The 27,273-nt window shown below is 33.6% G+C and overlaps 2 protein-coding genes across 2 annotated transcripts; both read left to right on the top strand.

Annotated features, from left to right (window-relative positions):
• Positions 1-13,412, top strand: LOC143228677 (uncharacterized). The gene is made up of 3 exons (XM_076459936.1): positions 1-107; positions 11,571-11,648; positions 12,447-13,412. The coding sequence occupies exons 2-3, from the start codon at positions 11,582-11,584 to the stop codon at positions 12,857-12,859; spliced, it is 480 nt and encodes a 159-aa protein (XP_076316051.1). The 5' UTR covers positions 1-107; positions 11,571-11,581; the 3' UTR covers positions 12,860-13,412.
• On the top strand, positions 13,407-27,273 carry LOC143228676 (C-type mannose receptor 2-like). The gene is made up of 3 exons (XM_076459935.1): positions 13,407-14,819; positions 15,425-15,829; positions 19,608-27,273. Exons 1-3 carry the CDS (start codon positions 14,564-14,566, stop codon positions 19,970-19,972), a joined length of 1,026 nt encoding a protein of 341 aa, XP_076316050.1. The 5' UTR covers positions 13,407-14,563; the 3' UTR covers positions 19,973-27,273.

Raw genomic sequence — 27,273 nt, 5'->3', positions numbered from 1 at the left:
CGTGACAACAGCTCGCGACACAAAACTCAAGCACGAGACAATTTGATCAGACCAAAAAAAGACTTAGATGAGAACTAAAGCAATAGAAAACTAGGTCGTTAAAAGTGGTAAGTGTTTTTTGTTATAACATCAAGTCCTTAATGTGTTTTGTGTTGTTTTGTGTTATAACGTCACGTCCTTAATGTACTTCGTGTTGTTTTGTGTTATAACATCAAGTCCTTAATGTACTTCGTGTTGATATATGTTATAACATCAAGCCCTTAATGTACTTCGTGTTGATTTGTGTTATAACATCAAGTCCTTAATGTGTTTTGTGTTGATTTGTGTTATAGCATCAAGTCCTTAATGTACTTCGTATTGTTTTGTGTTATAATATAAAGACCTTGATGTCTTCTCATATGATTATTTTCTGTGAAGTTAATATTTTCAAGTGAATTTCTGAGTGTTATTTCACATGTCTGTTAAGTTCGTATCATGTAAATATTGAGATACTGATGTTTCTTCTAACTTTCAGCCAATTCCCTTTTGTATGTTGACATTCTTGTAAAAGTATTTTTTACGAATCTTTCCTTCCAGATCCAACTTTATTACATTAATATCTACAAGTTTCCAAATATCTTACAAATAAATAAAATTGTATTATTATTTAACATCCGTGATTTTTACTATCATCCTTTTTACAAATCACGTACATTTACTTAAGATATCAAATAATGTTTTTAAAAATAAGAAAACAAACTGTCATTTTATGAACCAGAGTTAAAATTTAGAAAATAAACTTAAAATTATATTAAACGTATCAAAATAAAACACAATGATTTCCAAGATTCCTTGCTCTTAATTCAACAATAACTCTTTCAAATCCCAGTTTCTTTTAATCAATAATAATTTATATCAATCCCTTTACGGCCAGATTTCACAATGACCTAATAAATCATATAGACTGTCACCACAAGTGACAGTATACCGTAAAGATTGTCACCATAAGACCCCATCCTTCCTTACCTTAACAATATACCGTAAAGATTGTCACCATAAGACCCCATCCTTCCTTACCTTAACAATATACCGTAAAGATTGTCACCGTAAGTACCCATCCTTCCTTACCTTAACAACATACCGTAAAGATTGTCACCGTAAGTACCCATCCTTCCTTACCTTAACAATATACCGTAAAGATTGTCACCGTAAGTACCCATCCTTCCTTACCTTAACAACATACCGTAAAGATTGTCACCATAAGTCTCCATCCTTCCTTACCTTAACAATATACCGTAAAGATTGTCACCGTAAGTACCCATCCTTCCTTACCTTAACAATATACCGTAAAGATTGTCACCGTAAGTACCCATCCTTCCTTACCTTAACAATATACCGTAAAGATTGTCACCGTAAGTACCCATCCTTCCTTACCTTAACAATATACCGTAAAGATTGTCACCGTAAGTACCCATCCTTCCTTACCTTAACAATATACCGTAAAGATTGTCACCATAAGTCTCCATCCTTCCTTACCTTAACAATATACCGTAAAGATTGTCACCATAAGTCTCCATCCTTCCTTACCTTAACAATATACCGTAAAGATTGTCACCATAAGTCTCCATCCTTCCTTACCTTAACAATATACCGTAAAGATTGTCTACATAAGTCTCCATCCTTCCCTACCTTAACAATATACCGTAAAGATTGTCACCATAAGTCTCCATCCTTCCTTACCTTAACAATATACCGTAAAGATTGTCACCATAAGTCTCCATCCTTCCTTACCTTAACAATATACCGTAAAGATTGTCACCGTAAGTACCCATCCTTCCTTACCTTAACAATATACCGTAAAGATTGTCACCGTAAGTACCCATCCTTCCTTACCTTAACAATATACCGTAAAGATTGTCACCATAAGTCTCCATCCTTCCTTACCTTAACAATATACCGTAAAGATTGTCACCATAAGTACCCATCCTTCCTTACCTTAACAATATACCGTAAAGATTGTCACCATAAGTCTCCATCCTTCCTTACCTTAACAATATACCGTAAAGATTGTCACCATAAGTCTCCATCCTTCCTTACCTTAACAATATACCGTAAAGATTGTCACCATAAGTCTCCATCCTTCCTTACCTTAACAATATACCGTAAAGATTGTCACCATAAGTCTCCATCCTTCCTTACCTTAACAATATACCGTAAAGATTGTCACCATAAGTACCCATCCTTCCTTACCTTAACAATATACCGTAAAGATTGTCACCATAAGTCTCCATACTTCCTTACCTTAACAATATACCGTAAAGATTGTCACCATAAGTCTCCATCCTTCCTTACCTTAACAATATACTGTAAAGATTGTCACCATAAGTCTCCATCCTTCCTTACCTTAACAATATACCATATAGTTTGTCACCATAAGTTCCCAATCGTCATTAACTTTAAGAATATAGCATATAGATTTTCACATTAAGTTCCCACCCTTCCTTTACATTAAGAATACACCTATAGCTTGTCACGTATAGATTGCCATGATCAGTTCCAGCTCTTCGTTAACTTTAAGAACATACCCTGTAGACTGTTACGATACGTCGAAACCGTACCTCAACTTTAACAATATACCGTGTATATCGTCACAATAAGTCTAGTCTTCCATAACTGTAACAATATACCGTATAGGTTGTTACGATAACTTCCTCCTCTTAATTAACAGTAACAATATATCTTATAGATTGTCACTATAAATTCCCCTTTTAATTAACAGTAACAATGTATCGTATAGATTGTCACGATAACTTCCCCTCTTAATTAACAGTAACTATATATCGTATAAATTGTCACGACAACTTCCCCTCTTAATTAACAGTAACAATGTATGGTATAGATTGTCACGATAACTTCCCCTCTTAATTAACAGTAACAATGTATCGTATAGATTCTCAAGATAACTTCCCCTCTTAATTAACAGTAACAATATATCGTATAAATTGTCACGACAACTTCCCCTCTTAATTAACAGTAACAATGTATCGTATAGATTGTCACGATAAATTCCCCTCTTAATTAACAGTAACAATGTATCGTATAGATTGTCACGATAACTTCCCCTCTTATTTAACAGTAACAATGTATCGTATAGATTGTCATGATAACTTCCCCTCTTAATTAACAGTAACAATGTATCGTATAGATTGTCACGATAACTTCCTCCTCTTTATTAATAGAACAATGTATCGTATAGATTGTCACGATAACTTCCTCCTCTTATTTAACAGTAACAATGTATCGTACAGATTGTCACGATAACTTCCTCCTCTTTATTAACAGTAACAATGTATCGTACGGATTGTCACGATAACTTCCTCCTCTTAATGAACAATAACAATGTATCGTATAGATTGTCACGATAACATCCCCTCTTAATTAATAGAACAATGTATCGTATAGATTGTCACGATAACTTCCTCCTCTTAATTAACAGTAACAATGTATCGTATAAATTGTCACGACAACTTCCCCTCTTAATTAACAGTAACAATGTATCGTATAGATTGTCACGATAACTTCCCCTCTTAATCAATAGAACAATGTATCGTATAGATTATCACGATAACTTCTCTTAATTAACAGTAACAATGTATCGTATAGATTGTCACGATAACTTCTTCTCTTAATTAACAGTAACAATGTATCGTATAGATTGTCACGATAACTTCCTCCTCTTTATTAACAGTAACAATGTATCGTATAGATTATCACGATAACTTCTTCTCTTAATTAACAGTAACAATGTATCGTATAGATTGTCACGATAACTTCCTCCTCTTTATTAACAGTAACAATGTATCGTATAGATTGTCACCATAACTTCCTCCTCTTTATTAATAGAACAATGTATCGTATAGATTGTCACCATAATTTCCTCCTCTTTATTAATAGAACAATGTATCGTATAGATTATCACGATAACTTCCTCCTCTTTATTAACAGTAACAATGTATCGTATAGATTGTCACGAAAACTTCTTCTCTTAATTAACAGTAACAATGTATCGTATAGATTGTCACGATAACTTCCTCCTCTTTATTAACAGTAACAATGTATCGTATAGATTATCACGATAACTTCTTCTCTTAATTAACAGTAACAATGTATCGTATAGATTGTCACGATAACTTCCTCCTCTTTATTAACAGTAACAATGTATCGTATAGATTGTCACGATAACTTCCTTCTCTTTATTAACAGTAACAATGTATCGTATAGATTGTCACGATAACTTCCTCCTCTAAATTAACAGTAACAATATATCTTATAGATTGTCACTATAAATTCCCCTTTTAATTAACAGTAACAATGTATCGTATAGATTGTCACAATAACTTCCCCTCTTAATTAACAGTAACAATGTATCGTAAAGATTGTCACGATAACTTCCCCTCTTAATTAACAGTAACTATATATCGTATAAATTGTCACGACAACTTCCCCTCTTAATTAACAGTAACAATGTATGGTATAGATTGTCACGATAACTTCCCCTCTTAATTAACAGTAACAATGTATCGTATAGATTCTCAAGATAACTTCCCCTCTTAATTAACAGTAACAATATATCGTATAAATTGTCACGACAACTTCCCCTCTTAATTAACAGTAACAATGTATCGTACTTATCGTCACGGTTGGTACCAACCCTTCCTTAACTTTAGCAATATACCAAATAGATTCTCATTATTCTGTTCCTTAAGTCTAAGAATGTATTGTATAGCAATATACCAAATAGATTCTCATTATTATCTTCCCTAAGTCTAAGAATGTATTGTATAGCAATATACCAAATAGATTCTCATTATTATCTTCCCTAAGTCTAAGAATGTATTGTATAGCAATATACCAAATAGATTCTCATTATTCTCTTCCTTAAGTCTAAGAATGTATTGTATAGCAATATACCAAATAGATTCTCATTATTCTCTTCCTTAAGTCTAAGAATGTATTGTATAGCAATATACCAAATAGATTCTCATTATTCTCTTCCCTAAGTCTAAGAATGTATTGTATAGCAATTTACCAAATAGATTCTCATTATTATCTTCCCTAAGTCTAAGAATGTATTGTATAGCAATATACCAAATAGATTCTCATTATTCTGTTCCTTAAGTCTAAGAATGTATTGTATAGCAATATACCAAATAGATTCTCATTATTCTGTTCCTTAAGTCTAAGAATGTATTGTATAGCAATATACCAAATAGATTCTCATTATTATCTTCCCTAAGTCTAAGAATGTATTGTATAGCAATATACCAAATAGATTCTCATTATTCTGTTCCTTAAGTCTAAGAATGTATTGTATAGCAATATACCAAATAGATTCTCATTATTCTGTTCCTTAAGTCTAAGAATGTATTGTATAGCAATATACCAAATAGATTCTCATTATTCTGTTCCTTAAGTCTAAGAATGTATTGTATAGCAATATACCAAATAGATTCTCATTATTCTGTTCCTTAAGTCTAAGAATGTATTGTATAGCAATATACCAAATAGATTCTCATTATTATCTTCCTAAGTCTAAGAATGTATTTTATAGCAATATACCAAATAGATTCTCATTATTCTGTTCCTTAAGTCTAAGAATGTATTGTATAGCAATATACCAAATAGATTCTCATTATTCTGTTCCTTAAGTCTAAGAATGTATTGTATAGCAATATACCAAATAGATTCTCATTATTCTGTTCCTTAAGTCTAAGAATGTATTGTATAGCAATATACCAAATAGATTCTCATTATTATCTTCCCTAAGTCTAAGAATGTATTGTATAGCAATATACCAAATAGATTCTCATTATTCTGTTCCTTAAGTCTAAGAATGTATTGTATAGCAATATACCAAATAGATTCTCATTATTCTGTTCCTTAAGTCTAAGAATGTATTGTATAGCAATATACCAAATAGATTCTCATTATTATCTTCCCTAAGTCTAAGAATGTATTGTATAGCAATATACCAAATAGATTCTCATTATTCTGTTCCTTAAGTCTAAGAATGTATTGTATAGCAATATACCAAATAGATTCTCATTATTCTCTTCCCTAAGTCTAAGAATGTATTGTATAGCAATATACCAAATAGATTCTCATTATTATCTTCCCTAAGTCTAAGAATGTATTGTATAGCAATATACCAAATAGATTCTCATTATTATCTTCCCTAAGTCTAAGAATGTATTGTATAAATTATCACGCTAAGTCTTCACCATATGTTAACTTTAAGATTATAATTTATGTATTGCTGGGATAAGTTCCCACACTTCTTTCACTTTAAGAATGTTCAGTTATATTGTCACATTAACTTCTCACTTTTCCTTATCTTTAACAACATACTTTAAAAACTGTCACCATAACTTCACTAACATTAACAACATACCGTAAAGATTGTTACGATAACTTCACTAACATTAACAACATACCGTAAAGATTGTTACGATAACTTCACTAACATTAACAACATACCGTATAGATTGTTACGATAGCATCCCACCCTTCACTAACATTAACAACATACCGTAAAGATTGTTACGATAGCTTCACTAACATTAACAACATACCGTATAGATTGTTACGATAACTTCACTAACATTAACAACATACCGTATAGATTGTTACGATAACTTCACTAACATTAACAACATATCGTATAGATTGTTACGATAGCATCCCACCCTTCACTAACATTAACAACATACCGTAAAGATTGTTACGATAACTTCACTAACATTAACAACATACCGTATAGATTGTTACGATAACTTCACTAACATTAACAACATACCGTAAAGATTGTTACGATAACTTCACTAACATTAACAACATACCGTAAAGATTGTTACGATAACTTCACTAACATTAACAACATACCGTATAGATTGTTACGATAGCATCCCACCCTTCACTAACATTAACAACATACCGTAAAGATTGTTACGATAACTCCACTAACATTAACAACATACCGTAAAGATTGTTACGATAACTTCACTAACATTAACAACATACCGTATAGATTGTTACGATAGCTTCCCACCCTTCACTAACATTAACAACATACCGTATAGATTGTTACGATAGCATCTCACCCTTCACTAACATTAACAACATACCGGAAAGATTGTTACGATAACTTCCCACCCTTCACTAACATTAACAACATACCGTATAGATTGTTACGATAGCTTCCCACCCTTCACTAACATTAACAACATACCGTATAGATTGTTACAATAGCATCCCACCCTTCACTAACATTAACAACATACCGGAAAGATTGTTACGATAACTTCCCACCCTTCACTAACATTAACAACATACCGTATAGATTGTTACGATAGCTTCCCACACTTCACTAACATTAACAACATACCGTATAGATTGTTACGATAACATCCCACCCTTCACTAACATTAACAACATACCGTAAAGATTGTTACGATAACTTCCCACCCTTCACTAACATTAACAACATACCATAAAGATTGTTACGATAACTTATCTAACATTAACAACATACCGTATAGATTGTTACGATAACTTCCCACTCTTCACTAACATTAACAACATACCGTATAGACTGTTACGATAACTTCACTTCCATTAACAACATACCGTATAGATTGTTACCATAACTTCACTAACATTAACAACATATCGTATAGATTGTTACCATAACTTCACTAACATTAACAACATACCGTATAGATTGTTACGATAACTTCACTAACATTAACAACATATCGTATAGATTGTTACCATAACTTCACTAACATTAACAACATACCGTATAGATTGTTACGATAACTTATCTAACATTAACAACATACCGTATAGATTGTTACGATAACTTCACTAACATTAACAACATACCGTAAAGATTGCTACGATAACTTTTCACCCTTCACTAACATTAACAACATACCGTATAGATTGTTACGATAACTTCACTAACATTAACAACATAGCGTAAAGATTGTTACGATAACTTCACTAACATTAACAACATACCGTAAAGATTGTTACGATAACTTCCCACTCTTCACTAACATTAACAACATACCGTAAAGATTGTTACGATAACTTCCCACCCTTCCTTAAATTTAACAATATTCTGTACAATTTGTCACGATAACGATACTTAGCCCTTAACTAGCAGGTACGTTTTGGTGTTGTGTTACGATACTTAACACTTGACTAGCATGTACGTTTTAGTTTAGTTTTACAATACTTAACACTTGTTTAGCATGTACATTTTTTGTTTAGTTTTACTATACTTAACACTTGTTTAGCACGTACATTTTTTGTTTAGTTTTACTATACTTAACACTTGTTTAGCACGTACATTTTTGTTTAGTTTTACTATACTTAACACTTGTTTAGCACGTACATTTTTGTTTAGTTTTACAATACTTAACACTTGTTTAGCACGTACATTTTTGTTTAGTTTTACTATACTTAACACTTGTTTAGCACGTACATTTTTTGTTTAGTTTTACTATACTTAACACTTGTTTAGCACGTACATTTTTTGTTTAGTTTTACAATACTTAACACTTGTTTAGCACGTACATTTTTGTTTAGTTTTACTATACTTAACACTTGTTTAGCACGTACATTTTTTGTTTAGTTTTGCTATACTTAACACTTGTTTAGCACTTACATTTTTTGTTTAGTTTTACTATACTTAACACTTGTTTAGCACGTACATTTTCTGTTTAGTTTTATGACACTTAACATGTGACTACCAAGTACATTTTTTGTTAATTTTACAATACTTAACAATTGAATAGCAGGTACTTTAGTTGTCGTTTTCTGTTACTTAATACTTAACTAGCAGGTACTTTATTTGTTTTACGATACTTATCACTTAACTAGAAGGAACATTTTTTAATTTTACGGTACTTAACAGTTAACTAGCAGGTACTTTATTTGTTGTTTTACGATACTTAACACTTTACTATCAGGTCCATTTTTTTTAGTTTTATGATACTTAACAGTTGACTAGCATGTATTTTATATTTTGTTGTACGATACTTAACACTTAACTAGTAGGTACCTTCTTGCGATACTTAAAATTTAACTGGCTGGTAATTTATTTGTTGTTTTACGATCTTTAACACTTAATTAGCAGGTACATCTTTTATTTTGTTTTACGATACTAACGCTTAACCATCTGGCACATTTTTTGTTAGTTTTTCGATACTAAACACTTAACTGGCAGGTATTTTATTTGTTCTTTTACCACATTTAACACTTAACTAGCAGGTACTTTTTTGTTGTTTTGCGATACTTAACACTTAACTAGCAGGTACTTTTTTGTTGTTTTGTGATACTTAACACTTAACTAGCAGGTACTTTATTTGTTGTTTTACGATACTTAACACTTCACTAGCATGTATTTTATTTGTTTTTTTACGATACTTCACACTTAACTAGTAGGTACATTTTTTGTTTTGTTTTACGATACTTATCACTTAACTATCAAATAATTTATTTGTTGTTTTACGATACTTAACACTTAACTAAGTAGTACATTATTTGTTTATTTTTACGATACTTAACACTTAACTAGGAGGTACATATTTTTTTTTACGATATTTAAGACTTGACTAGCAGGTACGTTTTTTGTTTTGTTTTAGGCAATTTAACACTTAACTAGGAGTTACATTATTTTTCTAGTTTTACGATACTTAACACTTAACTAGCAGGTACTTTATTTGCTGTTGATTGTACTTGATTAGCAGATAAGTTTTTTGTTTTGTTTTTAAATTGGAAATATTCTATGCCGAATTAAAAGACCATATATACAATTAACAGAAGAATGTAATTAAAGAAACACTCTATATAAAAAGAGCAAAATGCAAACATGAAAGCTAAGGAAATAAAAGACAATATATCAGCAACAAACCAAGACCCTCTGACAAGCCCAACCGTGAATGATTGACTTGTTTCCGGGTTGCTCGGCAACCAGAAAGTTTCGTTTCTGTACAACACAGGATTGAAGCCCACGCCCATAGCAACAGTAAATAATCCTTGTCAGTCATTATTAATTACTATATAGAGAAATAATACTATTTCTATATTGTATCCATTTGTTAAGCAAAACATTTTAAACAGCGCACTATAAGTATCACTTGGTTTTCACGAAAGAAAACGACATAAAAAGGATATAAATATACAAATAAGGATTACAGAGTAAAGCACAGGATATCAGAAACATTGATAACAAAGGAGAAACACTGAAAAGACTAGAATGCATAATTCTAGGAAGAGAAATCGAACACAAATATAAAAACTAAATAGCAAACACGACAGAACAATATGTATATACAGGTATATACTATGTAGTAAACTAACAATAGAAACTATACACAGATACACCTATGTAATAGACATTAAATCAATAATACAAAATATAAACAACTATAGGTATGTACTAGCTAGTAAATCAAGAATAAAAACTCTACCCAGATCAGGTATGCACTAACAAGTAAGTCAACAATAAAAACTCTATACTGATAAAGGTATGCACTAATACCACTTCTACACAACAGCATCTGTTATTTATATATACTAAACACCAACAATAACAACCCTGTACAACAGTATCTGTTATTTATATATTCCAAACATCAACGGTAACCACTTTACACAACAGCATCTGTTATCTACATATACTAAACACCAACAATAACGACACTACACAACAGTATATGTTATTTATATATACTAAACATCAACAATAGCCACCCTGCACAATAGTATATGTTATTTATATATACTAAACACCAACCATAGCAACTCTGTACAATAGTATCTGTTATTTGTTCAACAGGTAGTAAGATATTTCCTTTATGTTACAACGCCTATAAAATCAAATTAACATAGAATATTTTTACGACAAAACTACAAGATATGTTTACCTAGACAATGTTCAAATGGTATTTTGATAATGTTTACTCTTTGTATGCGCTGTCTTCGATGTTTTTTGAATCACGCATAAGCATGTTCAAAAGGTTTGCTCAATGAGACATTCACATACATATAAAATATAATTTAGAACTTCATCACACGGCTGAGGGGCTATTTTGGTTGATACTATTGTAAATTGCCTCCTACTAGTACAGCGGTATATCTTCGGACTTACAAAGGCAAAAAGGTTTTGCTATAAGAAAACACACACTGTTATAAATTATCATTATTTTTTTAGTATTTGCATCTGTTCTTAGAGAATATAAAATATTTTACGTATGTTTTACCCATATTACAGTTAGAGTTTGTTTGTTTTCCAATAAAGTAAATATAGACTTTTAAATTGTTAATCAGAGCAGTAGAATTTGAAACTCACAATTGTTCAGATTAAAATACTTATCATTATAAAACAGCAATTCACAGTGTTGCAAAGCTTCATAAACTACATCCGACAGTTTATTCCTAATGGTTGTCAGTCTGCTAACTGAAACAAAACAAGAAGATGTTTTCATCTGTTTTGTAAATCTCTGTTTTATCTTTTCCAGATTCTTCAAGCATGTCTCAAGCTTTCCAAGTAATCTTCTTCTTACTATGGTTAACACTTCTTTCTCATCCAGCTCAAGGTAAGCTCCGAGTTTTACAAATGTAATTGTTTATTATTGGTGTGTTAAACTTATTATTCTCATATAACCTTCATATACAGAAGATTTTATAGGTTTCTCAATACGACCGAACGTTAAATATTCTGTGTTATGTATTCATCAGGGTGGATGTTTAAATAGTTCTCTGCGTTATGTATTCATCAGGGTGAATGTTTAAACAGTTATCTGTGTTATGTATTCATCAGGGTGAATGTTTAACCAGTTCTCTGTGTTATGCATTCAACAGGGTGGATGTTTAAATAGTTCTCTGCGTTATGTATTCATCAGGGTGAATGTTTAAACAGTTATCTGTGTTATGTATTCATCAGGGTGAATGTTTAACCAGTTCTCTGTGTTATGCATTCAACAGGGTGGATGTTTAAATAGTTCTCTGCGTTATGTATTCAACAGGGTGGATGTTTAACCAGTTCTCTGTGTTATGTATTCATCAGGGTGAATGTTTAACCAGTTATCTGTGTTATGTATTCAACAGGGTGAATGTTTAACCAGTTCTCTGTGTTATGTATTCAACAGAGTGGATGTTTAACCAGTTCTCTGTGTTATGTATTCATCAGGGTGAATGTTTAACCAGTTATCTGTGTTATGTATTCAACAGGGTGAATGTTTAACCAGTTATCTGTGTTATGTATTCAACAGGGTGGATGTTTAACCAGTTATCTGTGTTATGTATTCAACAAGGTGGATGTTTAAACAGTTCTCTGTGTTATGTATTCAACAATGTGGATGTTTAAACAGTTCTTTGTGTTATGTATTCAACAGGGTGGATATGTAACCACGATATTTGTATCACTATTCTGGAACAATCCACGAACAAGTCCTACGCCGAACAGCAATGTCTCAAAGAGAACGGTTCCTTGCTGAAGCTTCTCTCCGTTGATCACTGGAGGAACATTCGTGATCTGCTCCTTCAGAGGAACAACACCTTGGAAACTCTATGGACAGCGATGTATTTTGACCCTGATAGCGTCTCGTGGCGCTCAGAGAAAGAGACAGTCCTGAACACGAGTAGCCTTCCTTGGTTACTAGTTAACGTTACCCCGGACTCAGAAAATAAAACGTGTGGATGTTTGCGAAAATCTTCTTATTACAAGCTGGATCTGTGTGACTGTTCGTCCACATTTCCATCCATTTGTCATCAGATCGGAAAGTATTTGTTTTCACTTTATCCATAACAATGAGACAGTAAAGCTGTATTTATCTAAGGTGTTAGGACATGAAAGTATCGTCTAAATTTGTCTGCAGTCAGAAGACAGGAACGTATCATTTTACATAATCTATAACAATGAGACAGTGAAGTTTTATTTATCTAATGTCGTAAGACACGAAAACATGGTCTAAGTTTGAGTACAGTCAGAAGACAGGAAAATGATATTCAAGTTAATCTATAGCAATGAGACAAACACTAAATAGAAAATGGACACGAAGTAGAATACCAAGTAACTTAGAGACACTACGTAGAACACTAGCTGTGTAAAATACACTAAATAGAACACTAGCTGTGTAAAGTACACTAAATAGACCACTAGCTGTGTAAAATACACTAAATAGAACACTAGCTGTATAAAGTACACTAAATAGACCACTAGCTGTGTAAAGTACACTAAGTAGAACACTAGCCGTGTAAAATACACTAAATAGAACACTAGCTGTGTAAAGTACACTAAATAGAACACTAGCTGTGTAAAATACACTAAATAGAACACTACCTGTGTAAAGTACACTAAATAGACCACTAGCTGTGTAAAGTACACCAAGTAGAACACTAGCCGTGTAAAATACACTAAATAGAACACTAGCTGTGTAAAGTACACTAAATAGAACACTATCTGTGTAAAATACACTAAATAGAACACTAGCTGTGTAAAGTACACTAAATAGAACACTAGCTGTGTAAAATACACTAAATAGACCACTAGCTGACTTAAAGACACTAAGCAGAACACTAGCTGACTTAAAGACACTAAGTAGAACACTAGCTGACTTAAAGACACTAAGCAGAACACTAGCTGACTTAAAGACACTAAGTAAAACACTAGCTGACTTAAAGACACTAAGCAGAACACTAGCTGACTTAAAGACACTAAGTAAAACACTACTTGACTTAAAGACATTAAGTAAAACACTAGCTGACTTAAAGACACTAAGCAGAACACTAGCTGACTTAAAGACATTAAGTAGAATACTAACTAAATAAAAGATACTAAGTAGACCACTAGCTGACTTAAAGACACTAAGTAAAACACTAGCTGACTTAAAGACACTAAGTAGAACACTACCTGACTTAAAGACACTATGTAAAACACTAGCTGACTTAAAGACACTAAGTAGAATACTAACTAAATAAAAGACACTAAGTAGACCACTAGCTGATTTAAAGACACTAAGTAGAACACTAGCTGACTTAAAGACACTAAGTAGAACACTAGTTGACTTAAAGACACTAAGTAAAACACTAGCTGACTTAAAGACACTAAGTAAAACAGTAGCTGACTTAAAGACACTAAGAGAATACTAACCTACTGAACGACACTAAATAGAACTTTAACTGACTAAGGGTACAAAGCAGAATGTTAGAAGATTAAAAGACACCAAATGAAATAATCATTGACAAAATATATAAAGATGAACATTGAGTTAGTAGTTGTACACTGGAAGTCTTAAAATATGCAGTGGATCTTATTAAAGCTCTCCATCAGATAGTGATTGTTACATCTTCATTTTCAGATTGCCGAAAAGACTATTTTCTGTATAAAGAGAAGTGCTTCAAGTATTACAGAGTATCACAGATTTACAGTGAGGCAGAAGCTAAATGTGAAAGTGAATCTGAAGGTCTAGCTATAGTGCGTGACACTGAACAACAACAGTTCCTGGACACTATGTTTGATTCTATTGGAGGAGTTTACACCGTGTGGACTGGTACTCGTAGATTTTCAGTGAACGGAGTTCAGGAGTGGAAACATCGTGATGGATCGTTAATTGCTCAGGAACTCTGGTACCCTGGAGATCCAAACAATCCCACAAGAGAAGCTTGTGCAGGATTGTGGTATGACGGATCACGCAGTCTAGTTAGTGACGTATGTAGTTACAAGCATCAGTTCTTATGTGAAGACATTAAGAGAATACACACAAATGGTAGGTTAAACTAAGATTTCGTGAACATAAGACACACCAATGTTAGGTTAAACTAAGACCTCGTGAACATAAGACACACCAATGTTAGGTTAAACTAAGTCTCTAAAATAAGCCACCACAATATTGTATATCCATAATCCTTTAACTAATCTTCACCTTTATAGAGAGGTGTTTTTTTTTTATCCTCTTGTAACAAAACTTGACCTTTGAAACATACTTTGTCACGAAGAGAATCAATCGTTTATTGTGGGTAATTATTTACCTGTTTTCTGTGGTACTTCTTGTGTCCCCCTGTTGGACAATGGTAAGTATAAGAAATGAGAATCTGTTTTTTGTGTTCACCACGGGAACACACCGATTTGTAAATGTTTTTTTCATAAAAAAGACAAAGAAACACTGAATTTTACTTTTTTTAATGTTTCAACATGCAGGAAAAATATCATAATTTATCTGTTTATTCCGTAATACTTTCATTAAAACCCACTAATATAGAAAGTTTACCCAATAAACAAGTGATATGACTTAGTAATTACAGCGTTTCATTTAAAAATATAGACACGTGTCGGTAATTCCTTACTTTCCTTCTTTGTTCACTTTGATTTTAGCTTCTTGGGTCCCTGCTTGTCCTGACGCATTTTACTTGTATGAAGGTTTCTGTTACCAATTCTTCACTGATGAGCATGTAGCAGATGTAGCAGGAGATGTTTGTAAAACAAACAACAGTTTACTTGTATCTCTTCATCATCACCGACAGATGGCCTTCCTCAGTAACCTTGTAGGAAACAGTGGTAAGAAAACGTTCTTTGTCGGATTGAAGTGGGATGGTGAAAACAATGTTTGGAACCGAAGCGATGGATCACAAATGTATTACAGCGACCCCATGTGGGATGATGGTGAACCAACGAACGAGCAAGAAAATAGATGTGGAACTCTAAATCTAGAAAATGACGGAGCAGTGATAAGAACTGAATCTTGTAATACTAGCTACCCTTTCTTCTGTCAGAAAAGAGGTAAGAACTCACTGTTGGTGAGGTCAGAGATAAATATTCTAACACTAACTATCCTATTTTCTGTCAGAATCCCGGTAAAACATCACTGTTGGTGTGATCAGAGATGGATATTCTAACATTAACTACCCTTTTCTTGTCAGAAACCAGATAAAAACTCACTGTTGGTGTGGTCAAAGATGGATATTATAATACTAACTGTCTTTTCTTCTGTCAGAATCCCGGTAAACCTTCACTGTTGGTGTGATCAGAGATGGATATTCTAGCACTAACTACTCTTTTCTTGTCAGAAACCAGGTAAAACCTCACTGTTGGTGTGATCAGGGATGGATATTCTAACATCAATTATCCTTTTTACTGTCAGAATTCCGGTAAACCCTCACTGTTGGTGTGATCAGAGATGGATATTCTAACACTAACTACCCTTTTTTGTCAGAAACCAGGTAAGAACTCACTGTTGGTGTGGTCAGAGATGGATATTCTAACAGTAACTATCCTTTTTTCTGTCAGAATTCCGGTAAAACCTCACTGTTGGTGTGATCAGAGATGGATATTCTAACACTAACTACCCTTTTTTGTCAGAAACCAGATAAAAACTCACTGTTGGTGTGGTCAAAGATGGATATTATAATACTAACTGTCTTTTCTTCTGTCAGAATCCCGGTAAACCTTCACTGTTGGTGTGATCAGAGATGGATATTCTAGCACTAACTACTCTTTTCTTGTCAGAAACCAGGTAAAACCTCACTGTTGGTGTGATCAGGGATAGATATTCTAATACTAACTATTTTTGTGAACCTGACGATGACCGACGAAGGTCGAAACGTTGTTCGCTCTTCTATGTAAAATATTTTCTCAACCCAAACGAGCCGTTTTTGCATATAAATTTCTCACTGTTAGTGTGATCAGAGATGAATCTTGTAACACTAACAGTCCTTACTTCTGTCAGAAACCAAGTAAGAACTCACTGTTGGTGTGATCAGAGATGAATCTTGTAACACCAATTATCCTTTTTTCTGTCAGAATCCCGGTAAACCTTCACTGTTGGTGTGATCAGAGATGGATATTCTAACACTAATTACTCTTTTCTTGTCAGAAACCAGGTAAAACCTCACTGTTGGTGTGATCAAAGATGAATCTTGTAACACTAACAGTCCTTACTTCTGTCAGAAACCAGGTAAAACCTCACTGTTGGTGTGATCAGAGATGAATCTTGTAACACTAACAGTCCTTCTGTCAGAAACCAAGTAAGAACTCACTGTTCGTGTGGTCAGAGATGAATCTTGTAACACTAACAGTCCTTACTTCTGTCAGAAACCAAGTAAGAACTCACTGTTGGTGTGGTCAGAGATGGATATTCTAATACTAACTGTCCTTACTTCTGTCAGAAACCAAGTAAGAACTCACTGTTGGTGTGATCAGAGATGAATCTTGTAACACTAACTGTCCTTACTTCTGTCAGAAACGAGGTAAAGCCTCACTGTTGGAGTGGTCAGAAATGGATATTCTAACACTAACTATACTTTTTTCTGTCAGAATCCCGGTAAGAACTCACTGTTGGTGTGATCAGAGATGGATATTCTAACACTAACTATCCTTTTTTCTGCCAGAATCCCGGTAAAACATCACTGTTGGTGTGATCAGAGATGGATATTCTAACATTAACTACCCTTTTCTTGTCAGAAACCAGGTAAGAACTCACTGTTGGTGTGATCAGAGATGAATCTTGTAACACTAACGGTCCTTACTTCTGTCAGAAACCAAGTAAGAACTCACTGTTGGTGTGATCAGAGATGAATCTTGTAACACTAACTGTCCTTACTTCTGTCAGAAACGAGGTAAAGCCTCACTGTTAGTGTGATCAGAGATGAATCTTGTAACACTAACTGTCCTTACTTCTGTCAGAAACGAGGTAAAGCCTCACTGTTGGTGTGATCAGAGATGAATCTTGTAACACTAACAGTCTCTTACTTCTGTCAGAAACCAAGTAAGAACTCACTGTTGGTGTGGTCAGAGATGGATATTCTAATACTAACTGTCCTTTTCTTGTCAGAAACCAGGTGAGAACTCACTGTTGGAGTGGTCAGAAATGGATATTCTAACACTAACTATACTTTTTTCTGTCAGAATCCCGGTAAGAACTCACTGTTGGTGTGATCAGAGATGGATATTCTAACATTAACTACCCTTTTCTTGTCAGAAACCAGGTAAGAACTCACTGTTGGTGTGATCAGAGCTGAATCTTGTAACACTAACGGTCCTTACTTCTGTCAGAAACCAGATAAAACTTCACTGTTGGTGTGATCAGAGATGAATCTTGTAACACTAACAGTCCTTACTTCTGTCAGAAACCAAGTAAGAACTCACTGTTGGTGTGATCAGAGATGAATCTTGTAACACTAACAGTCGTTACTTCTGTCAGAAACCAGGTAAAACCTCACTGTTGGTGTGATCAGAAATGGATATTCTAATATTAACTGTCCTTACTTCTGTCAGAAACCAAGTAAGAACTCACTGTTGGTGTGATCAGAGATGAATCTTGTAACACTAACTGTCCTTACTTCTGTCAGAAACGAGGTAAAGCCTCACTGTTGGTGTGATCAGAGATGAATCTTGTAACACTAACTGTCCTTACTCCTGTCAGAAACGAGGTAAAGCCTCACTGTTGGTGTGATCAGAGATGAATCTTGTAACACTAACAGTCTCTTACTTCTGTCAGAAACCAAGTAAGAACTCACTGTTGGTGTGGTCAGAGATGGATATTCTAATACTAACTGTCCTTTTCTTGTCAGAAACCAGGTGAGAACTCACTGTTGGAGTGGTCAGAAATGGATATTCTAACACTAACTATCCTTTTTTCTGCCAGAATCCCGGTAAAACCTCACTGTTGGTGTGATCAGAGATGAATCTTGTAACACTAACGGTCCTTACTTCTGTCAGAAACCAGGTAAAACCTCACTGTTGGTGTGATCAGAAATGGATATTCTAATATTAACTCTCCTTACTTCTGTCAGAAACCAAGTAAGAACTCACTGTTGGTGTGATCAGAGATAAATCTTGTAACACTAACTGTCCTTACTTCTGTCAGAAACGAGGTAAAGCCTCACTGTTGGTGTGATCAGAGATGAATTTTGTAACACTAACTGTCCTTACTTCTGTCAGAAACGAGGTAAAGCCTCACTGTTGGTGTGATCAGAGATGAATCTTGTAACACTAACAGTCGTTACTTCTGTCAGAAACGAGGTAAAGCCTCACTGTTGGTGTGATCAGAGATGAATCTTGTAACACTAACTACGCTTTTTTATGACGAGAAACCCACTTGAAGTTAAAATGTATTCTCAAGACGGCTGGTATTAGTAGTAGAATTTTAATTAAAATGTAGTACAGAACAACATTTCGACCTTCTTAGGTCGTCTGAAACGTTTTTCTGTACTTTATTTTAATTAAAGCTCTAATACCCATACCAGCCATTTTAAGAACACAAATTATTGGTTAGTTGATGAATTATGTATTTAGTAAGTGTTTACTTATTTTCTTTATTCAAATAACAGACATTTGAAAAACATTGTAAATAGCCTGTGTTATGTTTTAATATAATCGTTGTGTTCTAAATCGTTCAAATATCAATGTTACAATGATGAAATGTTCTAAGTTTGTTTTTCTTAGAGAAACGTAAGACTAGCTTTTAATATTGGAAATATTCTGGTCACAATTGTTTCAAATCTATGTTCTGGAAGACTTTTTAATTCAAATATCTGTTATCGTTGTTTACTGTTTCCAGCTTGCCCACCAGGTTACTACGGTTACGAATTTGAGTGCTTCAGAATAATTCCTGTTCGTGCAGTGTACGAAAAGGCTTCTGAATTTTGTGATGTAGATGGTGCTGTTGTAGCCAGAGTTTCGAATAGCAACACGCAACAGTTTCTAGAATCGCTGGCAAAAAAATCAGAACTGAAGGATGAAGAGTTCTGGATTGATCCAAACTCTGGGATTAAACCAAATATTAGGTTGTTAGGAACTGAAAGCTGCGTTTCATTAGGCATGTCTAGTTCAATCATTCTCCAGGTACACTGCTCCTTGGAAAAATATTTCGTCTGTCAAATAGAGTTTAAAGATGAAGGTAAGACAAGGGTTACTAAACACTAATTTAATGTTATATGAATGAAATAAAAATCATATAACCCGAGCGCAAACTGGGAGTGTTATATGATACACTTTATACAGCATAGAATACACGTCTTGCATGGCTTATATTGTACAGAATACATATCTTGCATGGTTTATATAGTACAGAACACATATCTTGCATGGTTTATACAATACAGAAGACATATCTTGCATGGCGTATACAATACAGAATACATATCTTGCATAGCTTATATAGTACAGAATACACGTCATAACTAACTCATGCAATACAGAATACTTTTTATAACTCATTTACACAGCAAAGAATACATAATACCTCATATATATACGCTACGTAATACATGCCATACCAGTTTTATACAGTAGAGAATATACATTCCATACACTATAAAACACCTAATGTTATACGTATTTTAGAGTACATAATTATATTATTACAGAACATACAAACAAACACAGTGCCCTAACTCGTTCATATAGTGTAAAATATTTCATAAGATGCTAAATAGTGTAGTTCGGTTGTCACACCAACATCTAAGTATACACTATGAGCGACATTGTCGTGAAATACACCTCCATAGCATATTATTTTGTCAAGAGTAAAGCAGCCAATTATATCAGGTCATCCCATAAGTAATGTCCGAAAATTTAACACAGAAAGTGCATCATTATTTCTGTCTTTGTAGAAGTCTTTAATGACTAAAGTATATAGTAGGACGTGTATAAAAATGTTCAGACAAATAAAAAACTAACCCAACTCCACTTTTTCAGATCATTAATCAAATAAACCCTTATGAAGATGAATGTGTCTGAGAAAAACATTAGACATATAGTGTTTTATGAGTTTAAAAAAGGTAATAGTGCAGTAGAAACTACCTGAAACATTCAAGATGTTTATGGTGCGGAGTCTCTCAATGAAAGAAAACGTCGAACTTGGTTTCAGAAGTTCAGATCAGGTGACTACAGCTTAAGTAATGCGCCACGTTCAGGTCACCCTGTTGAGTTTAATGATGACCGCCACGTTCAGGTCATCCTGTTGAGTTTAATGATGACTTGCTGCTGGCTGCACGTGATGAAGATTGTGCTTTAACAGTTGAAAAACTAGTATAGAAGTTTAATTCAACCCATTCAACAGTTCACTGTCATCTGCAACAGCTTAGGAAGGTCTCAAAACTTGGAAAATGGGTCCCCCATGATTTGACAGAAGCCAACCTTAGAGAAAGCGTGGACACATGCACTTCTCCGCACACTCGCGAACGTAGAACTTTTTTTAGACAGGTTAGTGACTGGAGATGAAAAATAGATATTTTATAAAAATGTTAAGCGCCGCAGATAATGGCTCAGTGCAGGTACACTGGCTAAAGCACAGCCCAAAATAGACGACCACCCTAGAAAAGTCTTGCTAAGCATTTAGTGCGATATTGTTGGTGTGGTCCACTTTGAGTTGCTGTCACTCAATGTAACGATTACATCAGACTTCTATTGTCAGCAGTTAGAGCGCTTGAATGTTGCACTGAAAGAAAAGAGGCCTGCTTTGATCAATCATAAAGGTATTGTGTTACACCAGGATGATGCACGGTCCCATACAGCAAGAACCACATCTGTAAAGATTGAAGAGCTAGACTGGGAAAAACTCCCACATCTTCCTTATTCTTCAGACTTTGCTCCATCTGACTATCATCTATTTTGAATTTTGCAGAACTGTCTTAATGGAAAAGAGCTTGGAACACATGAAGATGTCAAACTACCCTCTCTACATTCTTTTTCGCCAAACCCTAAGAATGATATAGAAGTGGCAGTCAGAAGCTTCAGAATCGTTGGCAGGAAGTAATTAATAATAATGGAACATTCACTTTTGTGAACCTGACGATGACCGAAGAAGGTCGAAACGTTGTTCGCTCTTCTACGTAAAATATTTTCTCAACCCAAACGAGCCGTTTTTGCATATATATTTCTCTACAAGTGGGTTTTCTCGACATCACTGAATGTGTACAATACATTACTACCAACATTTTAAAACGTTCAGTAAAATGTACAAAATAATTATACATATATAGTACAACATTCAGGAAATTATACAATACACTTACATCTATATAGTAAAACATCCAATCAACTGTAGAGTACACTTATATCCACATACTAAAACATCCAGCCAGCTACACAATACACTTATATCCATGTCAGTAAAACATCCAGCCAACTACACAATACACTTATATCCATGTCAGTAAAACATCCAGTCAACTACACAATACACTTATATCCATGTCAGTAAAACATCCAGTCAACTACACAATACACTTATATCCATGTCAGTAAAACATTCAGCCAACTACACAATACACTTATATTCATGTCAGTAAAACATCCAGCCAACTACACAATACACTTATATCCATGTCAGTAAAACATCCAGCCAACTATATATCAGTATAGAAAAACATCAAGGCAGCTACACAATACACTTATATTCATATAGTAAAACATCCTGTCACCTGTACAATACACCTATGTCCATATAGAAAAAATCATCTAGTCAACTGTAAAATACTTATATCGATATAGTAAAACACCCATCCAGCTACATAACACACTTATATCCATAGAGTAAAACATCCAGCCAACTACCAATACACCTATATCCATCTAGTAAAACATCCAATCAACTGTACGATACACCTGTATCCATATAGTAAAACATCAAGTCAGCTACACAATACACTTATACTCACGTAGTAAAACATCCAGCCAACTGTACAATATACGTATATCCATATAGTAAAACATCCAGTTAAATTTCTTAGCTCTTTGTTGCTTAGAGATCATTAACAATATAATTTGTATTATTTAAACTTCAATAGTTCCCTAATTCTTTTCCACAGAATCTAACAACGTCAATAACATTTGTCTGGAAAGGTCAAACAGACTCATCCATAATATTTTAGTTTTTAAAGCTGACAAGGATTAGTTTAATTTAAAATCATTATTTGTGTTCGTTATTACAAGATGAGTTTATGCATTTCTGCTATAATAATTCACCAACGCTCAAATCGAATATAGTACTGCTTTGTGTTGAAATAACATAGTGCTCTTTTTAGCACTAATATTTACTCTAAAAACGCTGTTAAATTATTACACGTTTCAGTAAATAAGCAACGATAATTTCTTAACGTACTTTTGACATCAAAATTGTATTTCTTGATTAATCTATAATATATTATAATAGCTGAACTAATCAACGAATTTTTTTTTCTTTCAAAACGTATATTTTATTCATAACGTTTGTAGTGATGGCTCTTGAGGCCAATCACAGAAGTTTCTTTTTCGTGCCTTCTGCCGTGATATTCCATTATATTCTTGAGTATTTCAATCAGATGGTAAGTACAAGGTAAGTACTAAAATATTTTATCCTGTGTAATTGGTGTGTGAAACGTGTGCTCTGAACAAAGTAGAAGTGAGAGTTGAACAACCACAAAGTGTTATATCGTCTGAAACCCGTATGGCAGGTTTATGTTGTTTTTATTTTTCCAACAAGTATTTCAACGTTATTCTCTGATAGTTTATGGTTTATTTCTTGTCCATTCCATATGCAAAATCCCATTTTCATTTTACATAATTTGAATGGTTAAATATACAGATCTAACTCTTCCTTTTCAACTAAGCATCTGAAACTATTTGTTTAAAGAACCCAACACCTTACCATGTTAGGCCTAATGATGGTAACTGTGTTACAGAAAAGTAGGCTTTAAGTAATATTAAATATTTTACCTTTCATTGTGCCAAAAAAGAAAATATATTTTGTGTTTTGCACTTTTAGTATAGTAGAATAATGTGCTTGAAAATAAAATAAAAATAGGGTGGCATTCAAACTGCAGATTCAAGACTTTAGCCAGATTTGAAAAAAGTAAATACCGTCGTATCGTGATAGAACCTTATAAAGTAGTTCACCATTTAAACGACACGCGTGAAAATTTGGTAAACGAGCTAGTAAAGTGTTAATTAAGACAACAATAAAATATATTTTTATTGAAACTTACATTTTCAGATCAAGGGTTTTCTTTATACCTTTCATAGGTTAAAAACAATGTTAAAATTAGACGTTCTTTACTTAGCTTTTCAAAACAAAGTTTGCTCTTTTTCACGGAGAAAGAGTCTATGAAGCATGTTTAATATGGTGTGTCCACTGTAATGTGTAATATGGCGTGGTCAGTGTAAAGTACAGTATGGTGTGGTCACTGTAATGTTGAATATCGTATAGTCACTCTAATGTGTAGTATGGTGCGGTCAATGTAAAATACAATATGGTATGATCACTGAAATGTCGAATATGGTATGGCCACTCTAATGTGTAATATGGTGTGGTCAGTGTAAAGTGCAATATGTGTATGGTCGCTCTAATGTGTAATATGGTGTGGTCAGTGTAAAGTACAATATGACGTGGTTACTCTAATGTTGAATATGATGTGGTCAGTGTACAATGCAATATGATATGGTCACTCTAATATGTAATATGGTGTGGTCAGTGTAACGTACAGTATGGTGTGGGCACTGTAATGTTGAATATGGTGTGGTCACTGTAATGTTGAATATGGTGTGGTCACTGTAATGTTGAATATCGTATAGTCACTCTAATGTGTAGTATGGTGCGGTCAATGTAAAATACAATATGGTATGATCACTGAAATGTCGAATATGGTATGGCCACTCTAATGTGTAATATGGTGTGGTCAGTGTAAAGTGCAATATGTGTATGGTCGCTCTAATGTGTAATATGGTGTGGTCAGTGTAAAGTGCAATATGTGTATGGTCGCTCTAATGTGTAATATGATGTGGTCAGTGTACAATGCAATATGATATGGTCACTCTAATATGTAATATGGTGTGGTCAGTGTAACGTACAGTATGGTGTGGTCACTGTAATGTTGAATATGGTGTGGTCAGTGTAAAGTACAATATGATATGGTCGCTAATGTGTAATGTGGTGTGGTCAGTAGAATATGGTACGCTTACTGTAATTTAGAGTGTGGTGTTATAACGACTTATTATAAATCGATACTTTCAGTGGGCGATCCTTGTGTCTTGTCACTCACATCGTTGTTAGCTATGAAATTAATTCAAGATAAAAGAATCCTTAGTTCAAGTAATATGTTCTGTAAGGATGATGAATTACACTAAGTAACAAAATTTTTACTTTTTTTTGTTTCTGGACAGAAAGTGTTATTTCCCAATTGCTTATGCCTAAAATAAATGGAAAAAAAAAACAGCCTATTTTCCTCTTCAAACTTTGCTTTTGTCACCTGGGAGCGTATAACGAAAACATGATGGGAGACTGTATTTGGGGGCTGATACGTGAAAGTGATTTACATTACAGTCACAAATCTCGAAAAACTACTCGCTTCTAAACATTTTTGTTCATTTTTGTATAACTTTAGTATAAATAAATGTAAATCTTGATTCATATGTTGTTTTATTCAGACCTCATGTAAATGAAAATGTGCAAATTTGCCCTTTTTACATATAAAATAGGTTAATTTCTAAATTTCATTATCCGGGTCACAAAAGCAAAGTTTGTAGGGAATAATGGCCATTTTCTGTACTTTTGCAATATAAGCAGTTAAGAAATAACACATACTATCCAGGAACAAAATTTGTGTTACATAGTGTTATTCAAATATATTTGTTTATTCGGTTTCTGACAGTTTTCAATTGTTACATATAATCTGATTTACAATATGTTAAAAAGTATTAATTGCATAAAACAATCACAATATAGGGTTAATATACTTAAACAATCATAATATAGGGTTAATATACTTAAACAAACGTAATATAGGGTTAATATACTTAAACAATCATAATATAGGGTTAATATACTTAAACAAACGTAATATAGGGTTAATATACTTAAACAATCATAATATAGGGTTAATAAACTTAAACAAACATAATATAGGGTTAATATACTTATCTTCCAGAAAATCAGGTATTCATTACACGGCCACATTTATAAAATCTAAATTATTAGACGTGAATGCAGAAGAAACAAAACTACATAAATATCATATCTAATACTTGAAATGTTCAGTATTAGGTTGAACGCCATTATTGCAAAATTAAGATAAACAAATAAAGCCCTCAAGTGGTACAAAGGTACGAACTGCCACCAATCAAATTTCGATACTCTGTTGTGTAACTTTGAGCTTGATCTAGACAAATAAGTAAATAAATAAAATTTGTGAAACGTGCGGTTGTTTTTATTTTTATGTTTATTTTAGATTAACATCAGGCTAAAAATTTCACGGTTTTTAGACTTAGGCATTTAGGACGTTAGGCTCACAATCTATGAGTTGTAGAATCAAATACCCTGGCCGAACTTACATCTTGACCGTTATAATGTGACAGTCATTTCCATTATTCATTGGCAAAGAGTATCTGAAGAGTTGGCGGCGGGCAGTATTGACTAACTGTCCCTCTATTCTAGATTCCTTACTTAAATATTAGAAACATCTAGCGCAGGTGGCACTCGGACAGCTTCGCGCGAAAATTCAACAAATTAGACTAAACTCTTGTTTCCAAAGCATCAGTCTGGAAAAGTGCCCCCACTCCGTCAATAGCAGCAACGAACCTACAACCAGTCCTAAATAACATCGAAGAATACTGCCAGAAATACAGAATCAAAATTAATATTCCAAAAACCCAAGTCATAGTATTCAGCAGACTGAATAAGCTGAAAAAAGATCCACCAAAACTCTATATGAATGGATCACTTTTACTGACTGCTACTTCTGCTAAATTTCTAGGTCTAACCTATGACTCAAAATTAACGTGGCTACCACATATTAAAAATGTACTGATACGAATCTGGAAAAGAGCAAACTATGCAAGAAGTCTTTCAGGTAAAATCCAAGGAACATCACCAGACAACATACTTAAAATCTACAAAACGTACATTAGACCAACAATAGAATATGCATCACCTGCCTGGATTAACATAGCACCCACACATGTACAGAAACTTCAACGTATACAAAATTCTGTACTAACTTCAGCATATAAAGTACCACGTAGCACCTCAACCACATTCATGCACAAGTATGCAAACATAGATACAATAGCTGAAAGACTCTTGCATAATTCTCTAAAATATTTCAATAAGAATTGGCATAAAAATGACTTAATGTGTGATCTCGACAGATATCACGTACATGATGTAAATGGTCCTAAATACCTCTCCCCTTTTAACATATATTTAAGAAATGTAACACAAGCTGGCCACTATGCACTAGACACTTAGT

The sequence above is a fragment of the Tachypleus tridentatus genome, chromosome 10, assembly GCF_004210375.1.
Source record: "Tachypleus tridentatus isolate NWPU-2018 chromosome 10, ASM421037v1, whole genome shotgun sequence".
NCBI classification, from domain to species: domain Eukaryota; kingdom Metazoa; phylum Arthropoda; class Merostomata; order Xiphosura; family Limulidae; genus Tachypleus; species Tachypleus tridentatus.
This window is presented reverse-complemented; position numbering and strand designations above follow the sequence as displayed.